This window comes from Myxocyprinus asiaticus, chromosome 43 (genome assembly GCF_019703515.2).
Source record: "Myxocyprinus asiaticus isolate MX2 ecotype Aquarium Trade chromosome 43, UBuf_Myxa_2, whole genome shotgun sequence".
In the NCBI taxonomy this organism is placed as follows: Eukaryota; Metazoa; Chordata; class Actinopteri; order Cypriniformes; family Catostomidae; genus Myxocyprinus; species Myxocyprinus asiaticus.
Window position 1 is genome coordinate 15,175,120 of NC_059386.1, and position 27,765 is coordinate 15,202,884.

At 41.8% G+C, this 27,765-nt stretch overlaps 2 protein-coding genes across 4 annotated transcripts in view; both read right to left on the reverse strand.

Moving 5' to 3' along the window:
• LOC127433640 (lysyl oxidase homolog 2A-like) overlaps positions 1–22,664 on the reverse strand; it is a 37,771-nt gene extending 15,107 nt beyond the window's left edge. Inside the window, exons 1-5 of one of the 2 annotated variants that reach the window (XM_051685702.1) lie at positions 22,520–22,580; positions 21,421–21,475; positions 20,824–21,123; positions 19,955–20,130; positions 1,798–2,006 (exon numbers count right to left, since the gene is read on the reverse strand). In XM_051685702.1, coding sequence (XP_051541662.1) covers positions 1,798–2,006; positions 19,955–20,130; positions 20,824–21,103 — 665 coding nt within the window. In that variant the 5' untranslated portion in view covers positions 21,104–21,123; positions 21,421–21,475; positions 22,520–22,580. Of the gene's footprint in view, positions 1–1,797; positions 2,007–19,954; positions 20,131–20,823; positions 21,124–21,420; positions 21,476–22,519 lie in introns of both variants that reach the window. The other variant, XM_051685703.1, reaches the window with a different exon arrangement.
• An 856-nt stretch (positions 22,665–23,520) lies between these two features.
• LOC127433662 (urokinase plasminogen activator surface receptor-like) lies at positions 23,521–27,263 on the reverse strand. 2 transcript variants are annotated; one of them, XM_051685752.1, is made up of 3 exons: positions 27,104–27,263; positions 24,995–25,108; positions 23,521–23,986 (listed from the first exon to the last, which is right to left on the reverse strand). In XM_051685752.1, the coding sequence occupies exons 1-3, from the start codon at positions 27,150–27,152 to the stop codon at positions 23,769–23,771; spliced, it is 381 nt and encodes a 126-aa protein (XP_051541712.1). In that variant the 5' UTR covers positions 27,153–27,263; the 3' UTR covers positions 23,521–23,768. The 2 variants fall into 2 exon arrangements, with proteins under 2 accessions (XP_051541712.1, XP_051541711.1); XM_051685751.1 differs by having other exon boundaries at positions 24,995–25,135; positions 27,104–27,241.
• Positions 27,264–27,765: the final 502 nt, after the last annotated feature.

The window sequence follows — 27,765 nt, forward strand, 5'->3', positions numbered from 1 at the left end:
TGTCCAAAAGCCTCTCCAAACAAATAAAAACATAATAATTGTTCATAAGAACTAATTACACATGCAAATACAACAATGACTAAAGGTATGCTCTCTCTCTAAAGCATGCAGTCATGAGTAACGAAATCTCATTCAGTTCCATTCTGTCATTTGAGTCATTATTGCGTCTGTGTCATGTACTTGGTGCTACCTCCTGGTGGCCATATGTAATTAGAGTGAACGATCCTCTCTGCCCATATTTGGATGACTTCCACCTCTGCTTGCAGCGATCTGAATCCTTATACGATTGGTTTAGCATTCCATGACCCTGGACAACGTACTACATCTTTCAGATGAAGTCATCTGATCCAGGAAAGCTAATGTGTTTTTAGCCATATGGCACATTATGTGCTGTGTGCACATTGTGCTTCGTGTGGATTATCTAATGATCTATGCATCCGATTACGTTGTTTGTGGGCTTGTTTTAACAGGAATCCCCTACACTAACTAATGTTATGTGAAATTTTATGTTCTGTTAATTTTTTTCGTAAAGTTATAAGTGAAAACGCGGCTTATAAGCAACACCTGTTTACATGTAACGTATGTCAAAAACATGTACTTAGCCATTATTTTAACAAATAGGCTGGTTGAATTATACTCTTTGAGACCTTTCCAACAACATATGACACATGGCTATTTGATCAGTTTGATGTTTTTACCAATTACAATAATTATTAATAAATTATCAAAACTGAACACTTCTGATTTGTCTGCAGATTTCAAAGCACTTGTTCAGTTTTGGTCATAATGCCTACATGCATTGTAAAGTACAGCTTTTAAGCTTTAAAATTATACCATTTTTGTGTTGGTCAAGACTATTATTATTAATATTTTATTTGTATTGTTTCTTGGCGGGCCCAGCAGCCAATCCAAGCTTAAAGGGTTAAACAAGCAGTTGGAGGTATAGGGACATGTAGTTTGAGTGGCACATGCCCAGTAGTTTAAATACTCCACCTTTACAAAATGTTCAGACAAACAAGCATGCAAATGCAAACTTCACCTTTAAATATCGAGTCAGTGTTTTCTTTAGTATGTGGTTTGGTTTATAAATAAATGCATAAAAATGACTGAAGAAATTAGGCAAATATTTTTAGAATGTTTGTTTCCTAAAATGTTCTGTTTTTAAAAATGTATGCATAAATATGGGCATTGACTATGGAATGGATGAAGAATATAGTGTGTTATAACCACAAATGTACTATACATTCATAAAAAGGGCCCCTTTCTAAAAACACACCATAATTTAAGGCATTTCTACAGTGAATAGTCCTTAACAACGTAACAGAGGAAACACAATGTTCTCTGCGAGATGGGAAGCGGCCAAGAAGAGTTAAGTTGGGAAACAATCTGGACATGATTCACAAAAGTACGGGAGGAGCACACATGCATCTGTGCACAATACCTCTTGCAGAGTATGTGTCCATGGTAACATTAAATTTCACAAAGTTAATAGTACAGTTGGGGAAACCTCAAATTCTCCATGCTGCTTTTTTTCTCTCTGACATACAATATACCAGTTAGTTCTCTGGTTTCTTTCCGGTCTGTTTTCCTTTACTTTTTATCCTATCTACATTTTAATCTCAAAGCCCTGCAAATAGATTTTTTTTCAAAGGGGAATAAAAAGTTATTACTTTTATGTCTACAAACTCATGCTTTTCTAAGCAATACAGTACATGTCAAATGTAGGACACAGTAGATCTGATCTAGTTCTAGTTCATGATCAGTAGAGTTCATTATGGGAAAAGGGACTTTTCTTACTTGTAGGTTTTGTTGTTGTAGTTCTTCTCTCTGGGGAATCCGTACATTCCACAGACGACTCGGCTGTTCATGGGAGTCCATTCCTCATCGCAGATCTGCCGCCACTTTCCATGGGCCTTCACCTCCACGTAGCCCTCCGTGACAGGTATGCGCTTGAGATGGGACGATATGGGTCGCATACGGATTTCTTCTACCCTTTCTTCGAGAGTCTGAGGAGGAAACAACAAAAGAGGCATTTCAGTCATTATCATAATTCCCATGAGTATATGTGCTTATTCTATGTGCTATACATCGAGTATACATTCCAAGAATGGTTAACATTGTCTCAGTAACCTTTATCATGTCTTTAGGGTTGGAAATTATATATACGTGAATATATTTCAACCTGGTCTCATAGAATAATGTTACTTTACCAACATTTATGCTAAATGATTTTTACAAGGCTCCTTGTACTTATTAACACAAAATTATGTGGTTGCTTCAGCAATTGCATTTTTCATCTCACCATTTGCTTTTTATGGCACTTTCGGTTAGGTTTAGGTTCAAGGTTTAGGGTAGGAAGGTAGAGGTTTTGTTGATAACGCATTAACTTAAAAAAATACAATAATATGTGTGATAGAAAATTTAACTCACTTTTAGTGCCACTCAGTGGACATATCATCTCAAAACTGCCATGATACATTTAAAGCTGAAGCATTTAATATCTGGGACACTAACACCACTGAACAGAATTGCACAAATAAACAATGTCTTTCTGAATATGCCCCTCGTAGGGATAATCGGCTTAAAAAATATCATGATATTCGATTACATCAACCCCCTGCCTAGACATGTTGAATATTTTTGCTTTATTGATTTTGCTATAAAAATTTAATTTATTTATTGAAACACGAAAGACTTAAAATATATTTCTAAATTCAAATTTCACTTTAAACAAAACAAAAAAAGCAATTAAAATAAAGTGATCAAAGAATTATATAACCACCTTCCCAAATTCAAACGTTTACCGTGTCCAACGACCTAATTTGCCAAATGTGTGTTCTTATCGAATTTGTGTTTGTATTGCATTTTGTTAATACAGTTAATGCTGCCTAAAGAAAAGAAAATAGAACTCAATTTTAGGTTCACGGTGAACGTGGTCTTATATTATTTTATGATTGAATCACTTTCATCTTTGTTTCTTTGCATTAAAGCCTATATTTGGGCGAACCTGCAGAGTTGCGTTTACAATGCATGTTAAGCATGAACTGCTCAGTAGAAATAAAGCAAACTAAATTTCGAGCAGCTCCTGAGATGTTCTTAGTTCATTTGCAGCATTCTCATACACAACACTATTCTTGCAAACAGTTCGACTGAAACAGAGAAGAAAGAGTGATAACTCTTTACATGCATGTGTTTCACAAGACATGCTACCGCTGCACACCCCTGAACAAACAGTGCAGCAGACAAGGGGAACTGACAGCATTTTTTTGTCTGTTCTTAAACACACTTTATTTGCAATACAGTGTGTTTCTTCAAGTGCGTGTCTTTGTGTTTAACAGCATTTCTTGTCATGTGTTACTCCGAGAAGTTTTACAGGGTGCACACCACTGTTGCAGGTAGATGAGCAAATTTACCCACTCATGAAATAGCTGCATTTGGACGAGTAGCTTGTGAAGAAGGAGCTGGATTCAGCTGCAAATTTCACACTCTGGGTTAAATAGATCCATGATTTTGCCATTTACCCACACTGTGATCATCGTCTGTCAGTGAGTGTCAAAATCAGCATTGGGAGATTCGTAAGACATCTGATTACATTGTCCTATCGCCCAGCCCTAGCCCCTTGTCTGCAGTCGTTCAACCAGTCAGATAGTCCCACCCCCAACTCATGCCATTGGTTGTGTAATGTTGTTAGAAGCGGGTCTAAGTGGGCCACTCAAAACAAACACAGGATTTTTATAGCACCACAGAGACACAGTGTTTACAGTTTTTGAGAAAATGAACCTCTGAATGGCTTACTTATAGTTGTCTCTGCATATTAATCTGGAACAAGAGAAAGTATTTCAACGTGAAAAAGTTACATACTTCAGCTTTAAGGAAATGTAATATCTTTTTGCAAAAATGTCAACACATTCACGTAATTTTCATTAGATCAGGCTGATGTATTGACATCACTTCTGTGCATGTACAGTACATCACTTGGAAGTTCTTAGGATGTTTTAGTAACTGAGTCACTTTTTATAAGCAGAAGATATGTCTGGGTGTCTTCCACTTCTTCAGGATGGAATTTGATGGTCAAACTGAGGAGCCAGATAGTGGATGGCTCACACTTGACAAGGTTGACATGATATGGTTTAAAACAAGTTCAAATTAGGAATTTGTCCTAAAATATCACTTCAACTGACAAAAGTCTTCAGAAATGCTTTAAATGTCTTCTTAAGCAGTCTTGTGGTGGTTAAATGAATGGCACAAGCTGACAGGTTCTTTGAACTCGTTATCAGTTAGCCAATCAGCTCGCTCACATGTGATATGTCAAGCCATTTGGCTCCTTTGACGTGTAATCGGGTAGCCAATCTCTTTGCCTAACATAAAATTCTGCTCAGTTTGCAAGAAAGTCGATTTCACTGCAGCGCACTGCTAGAGTTTTCTCCAAAACCCTCCTCCTCTGCAGTTAAACTTGTCTAGATCTGCTACATGTGTAATGTATCTATGTCTAACTGTGCAGCAGTCATACATGCTTAATTGTGCAGCAGCAGCAGCATGTCCACATGCTTAACTCAGCATGTCTGTGTATGTTTTAGAAGTAGCAAGTCTCCATACTTGCTCTGCAGCAGCAGATCTAGTCCGCCAAGACCAATATCCTATCATAATGTCATACCCACATTAACATGCTTAATTTTTCAAGGAGTTGTCATGGCTGAACTTAGATTCCTTGGCCAGTCAGTTTCACCAGAAAGACAATGCCAAATTGCCATCTTTACAAGCTAAGTTGCATGGTCAACAGCATGGCTATGCTTGTCCACCAGATACAGGTAGACCAGCACCTAACCAACATAAACTAGCTTGGAATATCATGGAAATTCATGGTCTAAGATGGTCTTTTCAGAAGGGTTTGTTTGGCTCTGTAGGTAGAATGACCCTCACTTTGACCCCATGTGCACTTTAATTAGAACGGCACATGAATCTGTCATCCAAGCAATTCACAGAATCCAGACCACAAACGCACAGCACATTCTATAGTTTGGAAGAATATGAGAAGGATAAAAACATCTATTAAATACAAAGGAATCTCTGTTGGCTGGAAAAATATCCCTCACATGTGCCTATAACCCTACAAGTGCTATTTGCCATGATATCAACAAAAAGGAATGTTTTAGATGTAGTATAGTACCAATAATGTTGTACTACCAACAAGAAGGTAGTTTCTGGACATGTTTTTAACTGACCATGGTAATCATAATCCAGGAAAAGAGGGACATTGTGGCTTTTAATTTAGAGAGAATTGGCCAGAAGGATAAAGCAAGAGGAATGTGGCTGCCTCATGGACTGTAAAAGAACCTAAATCCTCTAGACGCAAAGTAAGCAAGATTTGAGTACAATGTAAATATTACTATATAAAGGGCAATATAAATGGGTTGGGCATGGTTGAAGTGGGCTCTCAAAGCAGACACATCACAGTTTTCTGGAGGAAACCAAAGGACCGAGTGTTCAAGGTGAGGGTGAGAGCGGGGGTCATCCAGCCAGCTGTGAGGAAGAGCCTACATCTATTCCCTTTCAACTGTTTGATCAGTCTCAGGTTTTGCCCACATACTGTAAGAATTCCAACAAGTTGATCTACCGTGATGGCGCAGCTACATTTTACCTTTCATCAACCTGCTATGTCAGTGAAAAAAAAAATGTTACAATGTTTATAAATCTTTATATGAGCAGGGACATCATATAAAAAGGAATTCCTTCACCATCTGTACATTTAAAAATGAAATGTGAGATGCCAAACATAGTACTTAAAGCATTTAAAATCCCCTACAGGTGTGGAGTGTTAAATACAGCAGCTTTAAAGGAATGAAATATAAGACTAAGAGAGAATGTTCTTGGTATAGATAAGTAAATTGAAAAAAACAAGTTGTGACTTGTTAAGTATGTTGAATTGCTGGTCCAAGGCCTGACATGCAGTGACCAACAAGGCAATTTTTTTATCTCCTTGACTGACAGAATGACAAGTTTGACAGGAGCCATCAAGATCGGACTTCAAATCCAAGGTTTTCTTTAGGGGTAATTCTTGGCAATTTGTCACAGATGCCAAAGAAGACTGGCTCTGTTCTGCTTAATTGTAAAATAGAGAGTTGAATGCATGCCTAGAAATCTGAATGCGCATCAAATCTGCTTTTGGAGCAAAATTTACATCAAATCTACTTCTGTGTTCCTGTAGCTCAACAGGTAGAGCATAGCTCTAGCAAGGCTGAGGTCATTCAATTCCCAGGCAATACGCATACTAATAACATGTGTACTTTGAATGCACTATAAGCTGCTTTGGATATAAGTGTCTGCCAAATTAATGTAATGTAATTTAATGGAGCAAGCAACTATAGCTAACAGTCCTCACATGCCTGGTCAGTTACGAACAGGTAAGATAGAATTCTAAATTATCCTAACTTCCTGAAACACGGCCCCAACTGTTAATAATTTCAATATGCACAACCACACAAAAGTCATCTTTAATTTAATCTTCTCTCTGTTCAGATGTGTGTACAAAAATATCTTTGATACTTTACTGTAATTGCTGTCTGTCAGCTCATATACAACCGCATGTTCTAACTCCTAGTGAGAAAGCGTTGACATTTAAGAGCTGGAGGTCCACAGTAGCAGTGAGACTGCATGGGGTGGGGGGCCTCATAGTCCAGACATTCCTACATTTCTCATTCATTGACATGCCAGCTGAGACAGAACCACCTTCATTTCACGTGCACAGAATCCAGATACCAAAATATTTACATGCCGTTATTATTACTTCGTATGGTTTCATGAGGTGAATGAGGGAGAGGTGGTAGTGTCTGGTGTGTGGTTAAAATCAAATGGGCATTTTTCCTCTCTTATTCACTTCCTGCCTCGTGGTTCCCATTGGCCCTCCACGTGCCTGTTTCAGAAACCTAACGTGAAGAGGCTTGTTGATCGCACATGTTTGTGGTGTTGAGGAAAACTGGAAAATTTGAGGGAGCAGGGAGCGTTTCTACACCTTCTGAGGAAGTAAAAGGATTAAGAGGAAAAATTGTGCAGGATGGTTTTAGGAGTTTGGCAGCTGGTATATCAATTGTCATTAAAGTAATCCTTAGGGGCTGAATGAAAAACATCAGAGTTACAGGCTTGTGCCTTGTAAATGGAGATTATATAAAACATACGCTCACTTATTCATGCGATTATCTAATCAGCCAATCGTGTGGTAGCCATGCAATGCATAAAATCATGCAGACATGGGTCAGGAGCTTCAGTTAATGATCATATCAACCCTCAGAATGGGGAAAAAAATTTGATCTCAGTGATTTTGAATTTGGCATCATTGTTGGTGCCAGACGGGCTGGTTTGAATATTTCCATAACTGTTGATCTCCAGGGATTTTCACGCACAACAGTCTCTTGAGTTTACTCAAAATGGTGCCAAAAACAAAAAACATCCAGTGAGCGGGAGTTCTGCGGTCGGAAATGCCTTGTTGATGAGAGAGGTCAACAGAGAATGGCCAGACTGGTTTGAGCTGACAGAAAGGCTACAGTAACTCAGATGACCACTCTGTACAATTGTGGTGAACAGAATAGCATCTCAGAATGCACATGTCGAAACCTTAAGGCGGGTGGTCTGCAACAGCAGAAGAACACGTTGTGTACTTTATAAGGACCATAGTGTTCCTAATAAAGTGCTACGTGAGTGTAGTTTACATAAAATATAGTCAATATAAAGCTAATTATAATCACTATGAACTAAAAAAAACAAGTACTTATAATATTTTTTTCCAAATAAGGACATCCTAAAAGGGTGTGTCAGCAATGAGCTGAGTTAGTGAACCCAAATGCAGTATTTAATGAAGATGAATATACAAATATTCATAACACAAGGCTTGAAGAACAGAGGAACTACTAGCTTCAAAGCTACTATGAACAAGTCAAGACAAGGAATAACTGGACATGACAGTCTAAATAGGGGCACAAATGAAGGTAAACGCAAAACAGCCGAACACAATGATGGAGGACAGGTGAAGATGATGACTGGGCATCTTGGGAAATGTAGTGCAGAAGGTGATTTCAACGTAAGAGTTTCTTGAAGACAAGGGAAAACATCTCAGTTACTGTCATAACCTCCATTCCCTGATGGAGGAAATGAGACGTTGTGTCGATGAAGTGACACTAGGGGTCACTCCTGGGAGCCCCAGACATCTCTGATCTTTGAGAAAAGGCCAATGAGAATTGGCGAGTGGAATCTGCATGCCACTCCCCCAGACATACGGGTATAAAAGGAGTTGGAATGCAACCACTCATTCAGGTTTTGCACTGAGGAGCCGAGACAAGGTCCCGGCCCATTCAGCGGGTAGTTCGGTGTTGTGGCAGGAGGCACACAACATCTCGTTCCCTCCATCAAGGAAAGGAGGTTACAACAGTAACCGAGACGCTCCCCTTCTGTCACTCACTCGACATTGTGTCGATGAAGTGACACTAGGGGTCCCTATACAAAATGCCATGACTACTGAACTATGTGGTCTAGCGGGACAAGACGGGCAGACCTCTGTGTGCCTCGTAGCCAGCGCACCCGACCGTCACATAGCCTCCCCCACCGCACTTGTGGGTGTCAAACGGTCCCCTGCACCTCAGGGACAAGTTGACTGCATAAAAAAATGAGGACCGGCCGGCCCAGCCACAGACTTTTCTCTTTTTTTTTCTCCCCAAAAGGAATGAAATCATTCAGCTGGGGGCCATATAAGGTCCATGTTGGGGGGTGTCCCTCCAAAGAGGAGGACACCGCGGAGACCACACCCCACCCAGAGAGGGGGGGCTTTCAAGTGGAAATACGTCACATGGTCTTACAGAGTCTAGTCGGAAGCACGTCATGTGGAAGGGTACTGTGGTAGGTCCTACCCGAGGGGGGAGGAATTTCTACAGACACGGTGACCCGGGGTAGAGGGGTGTCTGCCCAAGGAAGACGCGGTTTACCAATGGGGAAACCACTTTGCGGAAAATACAACACATGGGGTTATCAATGTGGCGCATGTGGAGCACCTACCCCAGTACAGGGCCTAATTAGCACACATACTGTGCCGCTGGCGAGTTTCTCAGAAAACTCGCCAGCCACAGGGCTAAGGAGGAAGGACATCCAGGGTCCACACTTTTGTGAACGCAACTGGGAGAAAGAGTGCACGTCTTTGCATCAAGGGAGGGGAAAGGCGCTATGCGCAAGCGGTACACCCGGCCAGCTGTCCCAAGTCTGCCTCCTCCTGGGGAAGTGCTTGCAGGTTCACCACCTGATCCCTGAACGGGGTCATGGGAACCTTGGGCACATAGCCCGGTCAGGGTCTCAGGATCACGTGAGATTCACCCGGGCCGAACTCCAGGCACAGTTCGCTGACAGAGAACAACTCTAGGGGCTCAAATGGAGCTCCCCGTAGACCCCAAAGGACCACGGAGAGGTCCCACGAGGGAACAAGGCGCAGTCTGGGGGGGTTTAACCTCCTTGCGCCTCTCAGTAACCTGACGATCAAGTCGTGCTTCCCCAAATACTTACCATCTACTGCATCGTGATGTGCCGATATAGCAGCTACATACACCTTCAAGGTGGAGGGGGACAGCGCCCTCCAGCCTCTCCTGCAAAAAGGAAAGCACTGATCCGACTGCGCATCTCTGGGGGTCTTCGCGTCGGGAAGTACACCACTTAGCGAACAGACGCCACTTCAGGTCATACAGGCATCTCACAGAGGGAGCCCTGGACTGAGTGATCGTGTCTACCACTGCCGGTGGTAGGCCACTTAAGTCTTCCACGTCCCGTCCAAGGGCCAGACATGGAGATTCCAGAGGTCTGGTCGTGGGTGCCAGATGGTGCCCCGTCCCTGAGAAAGAAGGTCCTTCCTCAGGGGAATTCGCCAGGGGGGGCTGTCACGAGGAGTGTGAGGTCCGAGAACCAAGTCTGGGCAGGCCAATAAGGTGCCACTAGGATGACCTGCTCCTCGTCCTCCCTGACCTTGCACAATGTCTGTGCAAGTAGGCTCACTGGGGAAACGCATAATTGCGCAGCCCCAGGGGCCAGCTGTGTGCCAACGCGTCTGTACCGAGGGGAGCCTCGGTCAAAGAATACCAGAGCGGGCAGTGGGAGGATTCCTGGGAAGCAAACAGGTCCACCTGCGCTTGACCGAATTGACTCCAGATCAGCTGGACCAGCTGAAGGTGGAGTCTCCACTCTCCCCTGAGCTTGACCTGCTGCGAAAGCGCATCTGCTGTGCTGTTGAGGTTGCCCGGGATATGAGTTGCTCGCAGCGACTTGAGCCGCTGCTGACTCCAGAGGAGGAGACGGCGGGTGAGTTGCAACATTCAGCGAGAGCGTAGACCGCCTTGGCGGTTGATGTACACAACCATCGCTGTGTTGTCCATCCGGACCAACACGTGCTTGCCCCAGATCAATGGCAAAAGCCTCCGCAGGGCGAGCAATACTGCCAGCAACTCGAGGCAGTTGATGTGCCAACACAGTTGTGGACCAGTCCAAGGGCCGGCGGCTGCATGCCCGTTGCACACAGAGCCCCAGCCACGTTTGGAGGTGTCCGTCATAACCACGACGTGCCAGGAGACCTGCTCTAGGAGAACTCCTGCCTGTTGGAATGCTAGGTCAGACCAAGGGCTGAACAGATGGCGACAGACCTGTGTGACGAGCACGCGGTGTGTGCCGTGGCGCCATGCCCATCTTGGGACTCGAGTCTGGAGCCAGTGCTGAAGCGGTCTCATATGCATCAACCAGAGCAGCGTGACTGCCACTGAGGATGCCATATGCCCCAGGAGCCTCTGAAAAGATTTTTGTTTGACCGACGTACTCAGACAGTTCAGCACAGACTGCGCATGCTCGTTTGAGAGGCGCGCCGTCATTGAGACCGAGTCTAACTCCATACCGAGAAAAGAGATGCTCTGAACCGGGGAGAGCTTGCTCTTTTCCCAGCTGACCCGAAGCCCCAGCCGGCTGAGGTGCGGGAGCACCAGGTCCCTGTGTGCACACAACAAGTCCCGCGAGTGAGCTAGGATCAGCCAGTCATCGATATAGTTGAGAATGCAGATGACCACTTCCCTTAGCGGGGCAAGGGCTGCCTCTGCGAACTTCATGAAGGTGCGAGGTGACAGGGACAGACCGAAGGAGAGGACCTTGTACTGGTATGCCCAGCCCTCGAAAGCAAACTGCAGGAAGGGTCTGTGTCGAGGTAAAACCAAGACATGGAAGTACACGTCCTTCAGGTCTACCGCCGCAAACCATTCTTGATGCTGGACGCTCGCTAGAATACGTTTCTGTGTCAGCATCTTGAACGGGAGTCTGTGCAAAGCCCAGTTCAGAACTTGCAGGTCCAAGATTGGCCGCAACCCGCTGCCTTTTTTGGGTACAATGAAGTAGGGGCTGTAAAACCCCTTTTTCATCTCGGCTGAAGGAGCAGGCTCGATTGTGTCCTTCCGTAGGTGGGAGGTGATCTCCACGCACAAGGCAGCGGCGTTCTCGCCTTTCAAAGCAGTGAAGTGGACGCCGTTGAACCTGGGCGGACACCTGGCGAACTGAATCGCATAGCTGAGTCGGACAGTCCTGATCAGCCAACGTGACGGGTTGGGAAGCATGAGCCACGCCCCCAAGCTCCGTGCAAGGGGGACCAAGGGAACAACCATGTTGGACGTACCGGCAGGCGGGGGCCTCGCAACGGCGCGGAGCCTGAGGTGCCACTCAGCCGTGCCGAGTCTCTCTGGCAGTTTCGGTGCCCCGTGGCCGTGCCGAGTCTAAGGACATCAAAGCACTTACCTGGCTCCTTGTGACTACCCCCGGAACGGCCTGGGACGGAGAAGGAAGAAGTGCATTCTTGTGACCCGTGGAGACCATCACATTGGGAGCAGACTTGTGCCATAGCTGGGCGCACGGGGGCAGAAGTCCCGCCTCCGGGGCACCGAAACTGCCAGAGAGAAACGGTGTCCAGCGGTCGTGTTACCTCCGAAGGGGGAAGCCCTTGGCGATGAGCAGACGGGGTGCAGGGCCTCGAGCCGCACTGGGGCAGATATGTTGTTTGGCCTCCATCTGCTTCCTTACCATCGAAAACTGCCAGGCAAAGTCTCCGATGGCATCGCCGAATAGGCCAGCCTGGGAAATGGGGGCGTCAAGGAATCGAACCTTGTCAGCCTCTCTCAACTCGACCAGGTTGAGCCAAAGTTGGCATTCCTGGACCACCAAGGTGGACATCGCCTGCCCGAGAGACTGCACCGTGACCTTCGTTGCCCGGAGGGCGAGGTCGGTCGCCAAGCGCAGCTCCTGCATTAATCCCGGGTCAGAACTACCCTTGTGCAGTTCTTTAAGTGCCTTGGCTTGGTGCACCTGCAGGAGAGCCATGGCATGCAGGACGGAGGCGGCACGTCCAGCAGCGCTGTAGGCTTTAGCCGTCAGTGACAATGTGAGCCTACAGGCCCACGTCCGCCTGCGACTGGACCACCATCCCCGAGGGTGGGAGTCCAGCCGAGTCTTCCGCGTCAGACATGGCGAGCCCGCTCTCTGATGCTGCAATGGATATCTCATCCTCTTCACAAGTTCCGAACAAGGCCACGAACCTCATTGAGACGGTCTCATCCCAGAACCCGGCTGGGGCATATGAGCGTGCAGGGGAATGGGAGGTCCGTGGGGGGTTACCCAGTGGAGAAGCTCCCATTGAAGTCCCCAAATTGCCCCCAGTGCTAATTGACTCAGCCTCACACCTGTAGGTAGAAGGACTGAGACGGGGAGCCGCTGGGGTGGCTTTCTGACGAAAGAAAGCCGCGATCGCAACGTAGCCTAGGTACTGTTCTTGCAATGAGGACATGAACCATCCACGATCGATGTCTCCACACTGGAAGCACCCAAACACGAGATACAGCGATCATGGCCATCAGAAGCGGAGAGATATCGACCGCAACCAGGAAGGATACACAAACGAAAAGACATCTTGAAAAGATGCTTTCGTGAGTGCCACTCTTTTAGTTGGAAATATTCTCTTTTAGAGAGAAAACATACTCTTTTTTCTTCTCACTGTTGAAGCGCCCAGGGATGTACTCTGCACAATGCCGGTGCAAGAGGGGGAGAACCGCTTTAATGCGCCATAAGACCAACAGCTCGTGAGAGCAAGAGAGATGAATGGACCAGTAGTAGCTCAGCATGAATGAACACAACCACTCGGCTCCAAAGAAGAAATCTGAATGAGTGGTTGCATTCCAACTCCTTTTATACCCGTATGTCTGGGACAGTGGCATGCAAATTCCACTCGCCAATTCTCATTGGCCTTTTCTCAAAGATCAGAGATGTCTGGGGCTCCCAGGAGCGACCCCTAGTGTCACTTCATCAACACAATGTCGAGTGAGTGACAGAAGTGGAACACAGAACAGTTCATAACAAGGTGCTTTTTTTGTTAGATTTAGTTCACTTTTAAGGAGAATTTGAATCCCAAACTATAACTAAGGGGCCATTTAAACTGAACAGGTTCTTGCACAAAAAAAAGCTAGTTATATAGTTGTATAACATAATGCAGGTATCTCAAGACATGAAATGGCGTCAAACAAACGTGGTGCTCCTGTACAAGACGCTAAAAAATCAGCTGGATGCAGCGCAACAGTCAAATGTGTCCATGTAGCGCAGGCTTACATAGAAGATCAATGGAAAAAGAGCACCTATGGACACAAAAACGTGTGTGGTGTGAACAGCCCTTAAGTATGTAGCTACATTAAGTATGACATTATTAGATTAAAGCAAAACATGATTTGGCCCCAGTTTGGAGGCTTCCAAACTGAGATGACAACTTCAGATGTCCTCACTATATTTTTAAGGACATTTTCAAAAATGTAGCCCACGTAAAGCCAAACCTGAACATCCATACTACTGTTCACAGCCCCCAAAGGACCAGGAAGCTTCCAAATTTCAGAGTGTCATCATCCAGACGCACACACATAACACATAATCACACCACCACTCGAAACCCAGGCAGACTACAACTGTCTCTCTTGCTATTTTCAGACAGTCTTTTGTCCTCAGGGTCAGCTTTGTGTCAGGATATCACTTGAAGCTGTAAAGTGTCACAAGGGTCCCATGAACAAGTCATTTTCAAACGCTCAAGCTTGATGTGATTCCACAGAGCATCCACGGGCACATTTACGTTTAGCCCTGGAGAGTCTTCACACACAGCTGGTCTTCCACAAATCAGAAACAGATGTAAAAATTTGTGGTCAGTTTGAACAAAAGAACTGGTTTGAACAAGTCTTGGGTTCTCAAGAGTTGAGAATGATTTTAGTTAGATAGTATGAGCTATAGTATGGTTAAAGTAAAAGCACCAACACAACTAGTCACTATTACAAATCATGACTTCAGTTGACAAGAGCAAAACCAATATGAACCTTAGTCAGCCTTAGCCAACCTGCGTGAATAGAAACGAGGCTGTGAGCCACTGAAGCACATTCCGTTCCATGGGTTGTCAGTCAGACTGATCGCGCTGTGAATTCGGTGACAGTAGGTTGAAAGTTGCGGCTGAAATCGGTCTGTGCTTACTGAAATTCGAACCACTGCCGTCTACTGGCCAAAGCTGGAAGTGTTGTTGAACTTATGGGCATATGTGAGCTCCAGTTTCTGGGTGAAATGTCCACAGAGTGGTGCCAAAAGTGAGCTGTATTTTTAGTTGTAAATGATGTAATACAGTCAACAGGAATCCCCAACCCTAAACCTTACCATCAGTGGAGTACAAATTTAATTTTAAAATGAAAATGCAACCTCTAAATCATGCTAATTATTGATTTGCAATGCAATCATTTGTTGGTTTCGATGGGACCCAAGCCTCTCTGAGGCTGCTTGTGCAACATGCTATCCTTCGTGCCACAGGAAAAACACAGGTAAACTCTCTGAATTAAAAAAAATAAAAAATCGAAATGAATGAAAAAATATCTAAGGGGAGATGGGGTCTATGTCAGGGTACCAGAATGTTTCTGTGTGATCATGTTGTACTTTTTTACAGTTTTGTTGTTCCAAACCAAATGAGCAGCTTCCCATATAATCACTTAAAGACATCCTGAACTCACATCTGACCCCTCTTTCCTGGTTTACTTTTGAATCTGAAAGCTTTCATTGTCTAGATATCACAAAGTATCTCAAATTTCCCCCCTCTTGTAGAAAATGGAATGTGAGGGAAAGCCAACACCATATTCCCTGGTGGAAAATCCTGAAATTTGATCTCTTCGAGATACATTTAGACTGAGGGTTCACTACTGGTGCAGTCTGTTGAGACAACTGGTTAAGACTGAGTGCTGGCTTGTTGGCTTAAGAGCATTCTTTTGGCCAGAGATGACTATAAATTCTAATCAATCACATGCCAAAGAGAAATCCAATTCCATTATAAGCAATTCATCATATTTAAGTCCTGTCATTTTGCATCATGAACATGACCTGATAATGTTGTAGAGATCAGCCCTGATGAACTGTAAATCAAAGTTAAAAGCAGTTACAACCTCTCATTAGATAAAGAATTACTTCACAATTGTTAGATCGTTCCCACATCTTTTGACCAGTGAATTTCCAGGTCTTTTTATGATCTTTCTAGTTTTTTGCAAAGTACTTTTAAAAATAATTTAATGGATATTACAGCCAATTAAATATTTTAGAGCTGAGCATAATTGTAAAAATGTATATTAGGACTTTTCCAGGGCTGAAATCAAAATAATTAAATAACCTGATATTTCCACATTTTTCATGACCACAGCAACCCTGTAATTAGTGAATAAATAATGTTGTAGGTACCTGAAGTTGTTAAGAACATCTTAAAGTAGGGTTTTACCTAGCAAGCATGCACAGTATGTGTGTACTCTCAGCTGCCTGTCCTCGTCTTTGCCAATAACGTGATTTGTGCACTGTAAAGCATTTGTTTTGTACATAAATGTAAATGAATTATATAATCATTAGCTGATTAATTGCCAAAACTACATGAATTCAAATCAAGCAAGCATTCTCAGAACATGTAGTAAAAACTCCTTGGGCCCTCGATTGTTTCCATGTGTTGTTGCAACTTGTGTTTGGTGGTGATTCATATGATTACCCAACGATAAGCAATACATCTGTTCCACTGAATGTTTACAGGAATACAAAACAAATCGTGCATTGACCTCTGTTTTCTGTTCTGTGAGTCTGTCTTTTCTCTGTCTTATGAGTTTAGACAATAAATTAGTGTCAAGCTGCAATGAGCAGCATGTGATGAGGACTAAATGTCTAAACTGTTTATGTTTAAGTGGCAAAAAAGATGTTGGGAAAATTGAGAAAGGCAAATCTTATAAAAAAGATGATCAGATAATTCTAAAACAAGTGATCACACTGGTAGTTTCTTTTTATTAAAGCAAAAACATCAACTCGATTGTTGGTAGTAGTTATTACCTATGCAAAATGTGATTCCACAGTACTAAAAGTGGTTTTAAGTATGTTGCTATGTGGTTGCAAGGGTGTTCTGTGTGGTTGTTAGGTGGTGGCTTATTGGCTCATGTCAAAAGAGCCCACCCCCAAGTCTCTATGATATGATATGGCTCAGGTCCCTCATTCAATATAGGTATATGGGATTTTTTGCCTGTTTTATTGTCCAAAAAATTGTAAGCTTGATCACTTGTATAAGTACTAGCATACCGCTCCTCAATAAGGCACAAGATTTCTCATTCATGTCCATATAGCAAAAATGATGCAAGACGAGTTACGTGGCAAAGTTTCATACATAGTTAAAGAAATGTTACAGTTCAATACAAGTTAACCTCAAACGACAGCATTTGTGACATAATGTTGATTACCCCCAAAATGTATTTCGACTCGTCCTCCTTTTCTTAAAAAAAATATGGCAAAAATCGAGGTTACAATAAGGCACTTACAATGAAAGTGCCAAAACACTAACATAATCTGAAAAACATTCATTATCGCAACAAGAGTTTTGCGGTTTTGCTACAGGTCATCCTACAAAAGAGTCTTTGATCAACTCCCTTAAACTAATGTTTCACAAGCCATTAAAACCAGCTAGTCAAATACACCGACTTTTCTCATGGGTTCTGTAATTAGAATGATGAAAGCTAACCTCATGATTTCAGGGCAATGAAGTGTATCTTTACATGTACAGTAAATAATAAACTAATGTGATCATTCGGCATAATTTAATAGGGGCCTGGTTATGAAAGTCTGACCCTAGTACAACCATCTATCTGTCAACTCCTCTCTCCTTACCTTCTCCACATCTTTAAGGAGGTCTCTAACAGGTAGTGTTTGCAGGGTGGGGCACACACTGGCCGACTGTACTGACACCCAGGAGAGGTAAATAAAAGCAAGCAAACAGTCCATTAAAACAAGGACGTTTATATGTACATGACAGAAAAACCACTATGTTGCTATTTTTCAGTTTTGGCAGGACAGGGGAATATTTGTGGAACCATTTTGCATCATACCATTAAGGCATGAAAACTATTTAGTCTGTTAGTGAGTGATGCGCTAAGGAGGTATTTACACTTGGTCACCTCATGCATTTTACCGATTGGATAGCTATCTGATCACAAAAAGACCAGGTGTAAAGTCCCTCTGAGATGATATCAAGACAGATAGCAATCTGTTTACTCTAAGACACATACAAGATGGGACAATATACGATTTGGCTAGTTGTAAATTCAGGGTTGTGCTGATATATTGTGAAACTATTTCTCTTGAGTCGCAATGTAGTATTAATACTTTAGATCATTGTATCAATATACTCTTATTTACTCTATGTGTGTATTCTTATCCTTTTCAACAGTAACATTTTTAAGATTCAGTCTATCTTTCACTTATAGATGGCAGTAATAATAATATAAAACAGGAAATCTGCCGTGTGCTACTTGCACAATCGCATTCAGATCAACAGCTTCCACATTCAGTTCAAATTATGGACCTCATTCACAGGAGCATCATCTTTAATATTTGACGGAAGTGACAACAAGGCTGTGAGTTTCGATTACAATTTTATTGTAATTCAATTACAATTTTAGGGAAGTAATAAGTAATTTGTAGTGGATTACTATTTTTGAGTAATTTACCCAACACTGACTCTAAGGTAGCTGACAATACCGAGCCCAAGTCTAAATCCATCTGGTTGTTCAGGCCAAATACTGGCTTGTACATAAACTTTACTCCTCCCAAAAGGGACTACGTCAGCATACGGAAGTTTGGGAGCACAAAGACAACAGTCAAAGCAATTTTAGCAATTTTAGCCACCTTCTGTTTTTCGTTTTTATGAGCCACATAAAATGCAGCAAAACTTCACTGCCCAGATTAGCATCAAAAGTTAACATAGTAGATAGTAGTTTTGCTGTAATGCCAAGCATTTATCTGCTGCCAGTTTCATCTACTGTTTGAAATTTCTCACATCCAACTGTTCTTTGATGTGAGAAATACACAAAAAGATGGGATTTTGCTTTTAAAAACATTGCCGTTGGAAAGAAGCCTGGGGAATCTGGGCAGACTGTCTTGTCTTAGCTCACCCTGCCTCTCTGGTGTATAACCAGACGTTTGAGAATTCGCCCAAACGTGATTCACAGAGGAGCTCCTGTGTCCAAGACCTCTGGTATGTGTGTACCGGAAAAAAATCACAGTTACACCTACCAGTAGCTAACATCTCACAGCCATTCATAGATGTACTCTGTCGTCTGACTGGTGGTGTCACAGGAAGTTGAAGTGAACTCTAAGTGATGGCGTTGTTTTGCATATAAGACTAAAGAAATAACACCCTCACCAGTCTGAATCTATAAACCTGCTTCTGATAAATAGAGAATCTGTGTTACAGTCATTCCTTCCATTAATCAGCAACTCCCAAGGAGGGTGTGATTGGTTGGGGGGTGGGGGGACGTACAGTGTGGTAAAGTCATTAAGCCTGAGAGGGTCGTAGAAATGGAAAAGCACACCATGGGCTCTTTGAACACTCTCCAGAGCCTGTCTTTAAACCTGCTTACATTGGTTTCCATACCAACATGCCAAATATACAAATATCAGTTAATAAGCTAACTGATCCAGACACAGACCGTTGCATAAAAGCACATGGGGTGTGTGGACAGCTGGCATATCATACAAGGAGAATTGAACGCTAATAAATTATTCTAGAGCGGCAAACTTTGGAAAGGAATGTGTGACCTATAGTAACAGACATTCACTTCCTTTTAGCAGAGAGATAAATTGGCAGGCAGAATGTTCACAAAGAAAGAAAGGAAAGTAGATCTCCCACACTCTGAAAGAGATATGCAGTAATTTTCTCAATGCTTTTGAGGAGGGTTCTGGTCTGGTCTGTCTGATGGGAAAGGCTGAGGTTTGATGATACAGTGTGGTTTTTGGAGCACATCACTGACTATGTTGTTTGAACCCTACAACTCCTAAAAAAGGAGTTTTCAAAGGCATATCATTCTGCAACAACTACTTAAACCAGCCTAAGATGGTTTGCTGGTCTTAAGTGGTTTAATCTGGTTTTAGCTGGCTTAATATGGCCTCCCAGTCCAGCCAAGCTAGTATATATGGTCTTCCAGCCTAGCTAAGCTGGTGCTCATCTGATTTAGCTAGTCTGGGAGCTGGTCTCTCAGCCTGGCCAGCTGAAAAGTGCCCAAAACTGCCCAAAACTGCCCAAAGCCCTTTAAAACCGACACCAAACAGACCAGCCTGACCAGGCTGGGAGACCAGCTAAGACCGACTTAGGCTTGTTTCAGCTAGTTTTTCAGCAATGCTCTTGTGCATTGAGCCCAAACACCAACAGCAGACCCTTAAACTTGGTTTACTTGAACACACATCTGCATTTCATTGCAGTATATTTACAGATTACTAAGAACTGTCAAACCTAGTTACATAAATTAACCAAAATGGCTGCAATGCCCCATGAGCTAATAATGTGTGTTGTACTGGTACATGTCAGTGTGTATGTAGAAGGTTGAAGTACCTCAACATCGTTGCTCAAGGTATTGATGAACTTGTGGCCAGGGATGCGCTTCTTATTGCAAACCACCCCGACATCTTCACTGTGTTTGCAGTCCGAAACACCAAAACCATTTGAGGGGCAATCAGCTAGAGATTTCTCTCTTCCTGTGCAGTGGACATTGTCCAGCCAAATGTGACCTGAGGAAGAAGGAACAAAGAACATGTTTTTTCCAAACAGCTTGAATGTGTTTTAGATGATGGTCCATTGCATGGGATGCTGGTATCACTACCAGGCTTCTTAACAAGCTTAATCAGCAAGACCTCCTTGGTCAATCAGGTCAACCAAAAGCCATGTTGGTTGACCAGCTTAAACCAGCCTGGTCCGGCAGGGAAATTCATGCTGGACTAAGATGGTCTTTTCAACAGGGTAAGTCTAGATTTCTAGACTTTCTTCTCACATTAGTAGTACGTACTGTACCGTACATGCTGAGTGTGATTTTGCTTACTCTGTGGAAAGTGGAAAAAGAGTGGAACACCAGTGGTCATTCTTCTACAGGACTCTACAATAACCACCCACTGAACTGCAGACTCAGATTTACAATCTTTGGACAGATTTATAGGAACAGATCATCATTTTTTCTATAATAAAGAGACTGAGAAAGACGAAAATATGTCTGTCCTGGATTTTGAATCTTGTCTCCATACGTTTTCCTTATGGTAATGGTTGTCTGATTGGCATCGAATACCCCTAATGGCTAAAACATGTCATTATTGGGATTTGTAATTTAATCCAAGCAAATAAAATATGAAATGGAGTTTCAATGGAACATATGCTCATAATACACAATGACGATGAGGTTTATGAGTCTCAATCTCCATTCTCTTGCCTACCTTCTCCTTGCCCGAACTTTGCAGATGGTGACCAGGAAACGGCACCTAGGAAGCCAAGTTCCCGGCATACGACGTGGGCGGCTTCAACTGAGAAGTCATCATCACAGACAGTTCCCCATTCATTGTTATAGTAGACCTCCACACGGCCCTCGTAATGCTTGCGTTTGTTTCCAGCTAGGCGGAGCTGGATCTTGGGCTGTTGAGATTGAGTCTGGGCCTGAACCAGGGTCAGTAGGTTCAACAGACTGAGGAATGACCACAATGCAGAAGAGACCAGCATGGCTATGCTTTCAATGGAACCTGCAAGAGCAAGCACAAATTCAGGGAAGACAATGTAACATAAGTAAACCTAATCCACCTAACCAATTTCCTGTTTGATTGTTCTGGATTTTTGGCTAAACTAGATATTGATACACTGCATTCAGATGATAAATTGACCTTCACTTCATCTGTGCACTCAGCAGCACAATAACTTGTTTTATAACACAATATCCCATTTCCTGACTTAGAAAATTTGTTTCCCTAAGAAATGTTTTCTGGGTTCAATACAAGTTAATCTCAATTGACAGCACTGAACAAAAATGAATTTTGACTTGCCCCTCCTTTTCTGGGTTCCAGTGAGGCACTTACAGTGGAAGTGAATGGGGCCAATCTGTAAACATTAAAATACTCACTATTTCAAAATATAGCCACAAGGCATAAACAATATGCATATTAACATGATTTTTGTGTGATTCAATCACTCACTAACCTTTTCTGTGTAAAGTTATAGGCAATTTTACAACTTTGTTGCCATGACGATGTAATGTTAACAAACCCTAAAACCCTAAAATGACTGTAAAAATGATGATTTAAACAACTTAAAAGCTCACCTACTACATGAGTTTTAACAAAAGAATTAATGTAAATGCTTTTATAAAATTATAAGCTTCAAATTTCTGCCTTTAAACCCTCCAATGGTTGGCTTATTTTACTTCCATTGTAAGTGTCTCACTGTAACCTCGATTTTTCCTTTTTTTTTTTTTTTTTTTTTTAAGAAAAGGAGGGACAAGTTAGTTTTTGTGGTAATCAATATTATGCCACAAATGCTGTCGATTGAGCTTGTTTTGGACCCGGAATATCCTATAGATTTGTAATAGATTTTATTCTAAAGCAGATTGATATGATATTGTCAACGAGTCACATGAAACTTCCATTAACATCCTTATCACTCTGTCCAAACATGTTGCAGAACAGACTGTGTGATGACAGACAGTCGGTGCAGTTTATGTACGGTAAACCAAAAACTAATTTGATAATTAAAAAAAATAATAATAATAATAATAATAATAAAACCTCTAGATTTGCAAAAGCATCACTAAAAGCTCTTGACCATGTGAGTGATTGGTCTCTGATTTATTTTTTGAGCACAAGTTTAGTCACACACATGCTATGTAGGGGCATAGCAGTTAAAAACAATTATAAAATTGTTATGAAGATACAAAGACGGAAAAATAATATAATAGAAAAGAACAGGCATAAACTAAAACTTAACGCGTTAGTATATATGCATTAAAGAGAACTATTTAGATACAACCTCAATATTTCAAGATATATTTTTAGCGATTCAGATATACACGTGCATCAATCGAACGAGAATTTCAATCCCTAAACGCTAGTTAGTATATTTAAAAACAGCTTGTCGCCATACACTTACCTTTAAAAACTTTGTTCTGGCGAAGTAACAGTCTTCTGCTGAATTGCACGCTCAGTTGGATGCAGCAGTGACACTGCCTCTGAATTTATTCGACACTTTTAAATGAGTTCACCCCTAACCTCCCACCATCACTGGAATCTGAAACCATTCCTGACTCCAAGATTATGAAAGTTTCAGACGCCCCAGTGTGTCTGCTGCACATGACTGACGTCATTCAGCTGGGGATACCCTGTGGTCTACGTGTGATATTTCCTCAGCACGAGCAATGTGAACATTGTTCCATCATTACTGGAAAGTGGACTGTCAGACGGATAGAAAAACATGCAGACAGACAGGGATAGAGTCTGACAAACATGCAGACAGACAAAAAGAAATATAAAACAAAAATATAGAAAGATGAATAGACAGGGAAACAGCCAGACATAGAGTCAAAAAGATAAATATGCAGACAGACAGATGAAATGTGGACAGATAGACATGCAGAGAGACATAAAGACATAAGAGTCAGACAAACGGGCATACAGTCAGAGAGGCATGTAAAATGATAGATAGATGGATGGATGGATGGTTAGGTGGATATTTAGATAGACAGACCGACCGATCATCCATCCATCCATCCATCCAACCATCTATCTATCTATCAAGCTATCATCTATCCATCCATCATCTACATAACATCCATCTATACATCAATCCATCTGTCTATCCATCATCCATCATCTATATAACAATCCATCCATCAATCCAGCTATCATCTGTCCACCTAACCATCCAGCCATCCATCCATCCACCCACTCACTTAACCATCCATCCATCCATCATGCACCCATCCATCCATCCATCCACCCACTCACTTAACCATCCATCCATCATGCACCCATCCATCCATCATCCATCCATCCATCCACCCACCTAACCATCCATCCATCCATCCAATAGGAACCATTGTTTCTGGAGTCAATGGAGCACAAACAACATAATGACTTGATAATGACAACATATTGGTCATTTAGTACTTTATTCATCATTTGAGCTCATACACAACTTAAAATGACACAGATCCGAAGCAGCAGGGCTTATTTTAACCTTGTACATATAACAGCAAGAGCACACACACAGATTATGTGGTCATCCAGTAGACAAAAGCTCATCTATCAGTTACATTTACAGTTAACATTTACAGTTTACTTTAATCCATCAGATGAGGATTTATTCAATGTGTAATACTGTAGGTCAGAGTGTTTAGGGTTTACAGTGAATTGACAGCCACTCTAATGAGCAGGACCCCCAGGAGCAGGACAGGGCTGGAGCTCAGGGCCATGGCAATGTTAGGGTGCTCCCCGTGGCTGTGGTACTGGTGGGGGCCGTTACAGTCGTCATTAAAGCAGCATTCCAGCTTCATCTCACCTTTGCTCATGTGAGACTTGTCACAGAAGGACTTGTAAGCACATGACTTCATAACTGAGTCTGTAATGGAGAAAACACATAGTGGATTTAGAGGGACACCACAAATGACACATCACTTAAAGATTCCCTCAATCCAAGCATTGCCCTTTCAGAGGTCCACCAGATTTTGTTATTCTAAAATAATAAATACATTTTAAATATAAATTAAGGTTCAGCTAAATGTTTTTTTTTTCCGTCCCATTTTAAAATGTATTAAGTAAATTAAAATGTGTATGACTCTGTACATCATTTTTTTATGTTAATTATTATTATTATTATTATTATTATTATTATTATTTTGTGGCTTTGCAATGTATGCCTCATTACAGAGTATGTAAACAGAATAATATCAGGAGTGTCCCTGCTACATCTCTCTATCCACCAAGTGGTCTTTGAAATAGTTTAATTATTTCTGGGTAAAAGCATTTAATTAATAGGTGATATACACTATATCAAATCCATCTGTAGTTAATAGTTATGATTGATTTGCAATTATTATTATTATTATTATTATTATTATTATTATTATATCAGATTAGTGGGTAAATTCAATTTATTAACATTTATTTTTTTTTAATTATATTAAGAACATATTATAAACAGAGCAAATATCAATTACACAATCAATTACAAAACAAAGAAAGAAAGAAAGAAAGAAAGAAAGCGAAAATAAATAAAAAGTCAGGGCTATAAAAAAAATATTCAAAAAGAAATCATCAGAAGAAAATATATCAAAGGATTTACAAATATTAATGGTTTTGATGGCCTTCTGATTCTGCGACCTAGAAATAGTTTTTAAGTACTGTTTTAGTTCAGCAAGCAGAACAAACAAAATCGTTTTTTGTTTAGAAAATGTGCATTTATTTACAGTACGTACAATTTTGTGAAGAAAATAGAGATTAACAGTTCAATTTGATCACAGCAGAAACATGGTCAAGAGTGATGATGTCACCCCCATGTGGTCAACTAGCGAACTGCAATATCAATCACATGTCAGTTTGCGTTATTTGTCAGTGTACATGTACTCACGGGGTCCTGTGATAGTAGAGCAGGCATCCGAGTTAGCTGGACACACTGTAGACCCCTGCCGGTTACACTCCTCTTGGTTATTTGCCACACAGGTGTAACACTTCAGTCCCTCACCTTCACACACCGGACAAGACAACACAGCTATTCTGAGATTATTATGAAGAGCTGAACGCCTACCACTAATATTTAAACTTGTTTGATGATCTGAAACATTTAAGTGTGACAAACATGCAAAAAAATAAGAAATCGGGAAGGGGGCAAACACTTTTTCACACCACTGTATGTATATATGTGTATATATATATATATATATATACACACACTATATTGCCAAAAGTATTCGCTCATCTGCCTTTAGACGCATATGAACTTAAGTGACATCCCATTCTTAATCCATAGTGTTTAATATGACGTCAGCCCACCCTTTGCAGCTATAACAGCTTCAACTATTCTGGGAAGGCTTTCCACAAGGTTTAGGAGTGTGTTTATGGGAATTTTTGACCATTCTTCCAGAAGCGCATTTGTGAGGTCAGACACTGATGTTGGACGAGAAGGCCTGGCTCACAGTCTTCGCTCAAATTCATCCCAAAGGTGCTCTATCGGGTTGAGGTCAGGACTCTGTGCAGGCCAGTCAAGTTCTTCCACACCAAACTCGCTCATCCATGTCTTTATGGACCTTGCTTTGTGCACTGGTGTGCAGTCATGTTGGAACAGGAAGGGGCCAGCCCCAAACTGTTCCCACAAAGTTGGGAGCATGGAATTGTCCAAAATCTCTTGGTATGCTGAAGCATTCAGAGTTCCTTTCACTGGAACTAAGGGGCCAAGCCCAGCTCCTGAAAAACAACCCCACACCATAATCCCCCCTCCACCAAACTTCACAGCTGGCACAATGCAGTCAGACAAGTACCGTTCTCCTGGCAACCGCCAAACCCAGACTCGTCCATCAGATTGCCAGATGGAGAAGCGTGATTCATCACTCCAGATAACGCGTCGCCACTGGACTCCACTGCATCCGACGCTTTGCATTGCACTTGGTGATGTATGGCTTGGATGCAGCTGCTCGGCCATGGAAACCCATTCCATGAAGCTCTCTACGCACTGTTCTTGAGCTAATCTGAAGGCCACATGAACTTTGGAGGTCTGTAGCGACTGACTCTGCAGAAAGTTGGCGACCTCTGCGCACTATGCACTCTGTCATTTTATGTGGCCTACCACTTCGTGGCTGAGTTGCTGTCATTCCCAATCGCTTCCACTTTGTTATAATACCACTGACAGTTGACTGTGGAATATTTAGTAGCGAGGAAATTTCACGACTGGACTTGTTGCACAGGTGGCATCCTATCACAGTACCACGCTGGAATTCACTGAGCTCCTGAGAGCGGCCCATTCTTTCACAAATGTTTGTAGAAGCAGTCTGCATGCCTAGGTGCTTCATTTTATACACCTGTGGCCATGGAAGTGATTGGAACACCTGAATTCAATTATTTGGATGGGTGAGCGAATACTTTTTGGCAATATAGTGTATATATATATATATATATGTGTGTGTGTGTGTGTGTGTGTGTGTGTGTATAATCTCTTTTGTTGTAAATACCCATGTATTTTTGTAAATTTTTTGCCTTTAAATCTTTTAGAGATCTTTTGCTGTCATGGCTCCCAAACTGTGGAATTTACTCCTACAGTCACTTTGTGACATCACCTCTATCTCCGTCTTTAAAACTCAGCTCAAAACATAACTTTTCTCACAAAACTACTCCTTTTTTCATTGTTAATCATGTTCATTTTTCTCTTTGTTTGCTATGATATTCTATCTCTGATATTATCCTGAAATTGATATTATTCTTTATGTATGTATGTAAAAAATAATAAAAATAATAGTAATTGACTGTAAAGTGTCCTTGAGCTCTGGAAAGGCGCTATATAAATAATAATAATAATTATTATTATAATAAAAAAATAAGACTTAATGTAGACTTAAAGACTTTCACATAGGCTATTGTTCTTTGACGAGTATAAACACTTTTAACAGCAATATTAGAACAGCCACAATACAGCACAATGAAATCACACAGATGACAATATATATTTAGACACTTTTTAAACACTTACTGTGTAGCACAGCAACGAACAGGACCAGCGTAGCTAGGAGAGTTTTCATGTTGAGGAGAATGTATAGGAAAGAAGTCCTGGGACAGTGTGGAAGTCTTAACTACAAAACACCTCAACACCTCTCCATAATCCCATAGTGTGCACCCATCAGTTGAGCATTACACCGGCTTATTGCAACACATGCAACATATCTGCCTTATCAACAGTTAATAGGGTGATGCACCTTAGAAGAGGGAAAATTATTAATGACATGGGATTTTTAATTTTTTTATTTTTAGTTATTTAGTAAAATGTAAATTTTGAGTCATAATTCATTTTAAGGTTTGGTGCAGGAGACATGCAATCCAACTATACTTATGAGAATGCACATAATGTAAATAATAACCAGTTATCTACAAGCTGTGTACAATAGGATGTAGATTTAGACTGAAACACTGGATATGTTTGAATTCAGTGCAGTATATTTTAACCTCAGCCCAACATAAAGACAATCCCTTACTGAGACCCACATTTTAATACTCAATCTACCTTGTCACCAGATATCCTTCTTTAAAAGAGATTAGCTACAGTATGCAACTCCCTGACAATATGAGACTAATTTCAGTGCAGAAGTGGTCGCCAAGACTGTGATATTGTAAAATGACTGCATCTTTTCTTTAAAT

Coding starts and splice junctions, on each gene's coding strand:
- LOC127433662 (XM_051685751.1), bottom strand. CDS start 27,152: ATGAAAACTCTCCTAGCTACGCTGGTCCTGTTCGTTGCTGTGCTACAC. Junction 25,136..27,103: donor GTTCGTTGCTGTGCTACACA/GTAAGTGTTTAA, acceptor ATCTCAGAATAG/CTGTGTTGTCTTGTCCGGTG. Junction 23,987..24,994: donor CTCTACTATCACAGGACCCC/GTGAGTACATGT, acceptor TCTCCATTACAG/ACTCAGTTATGAAGTCATGT.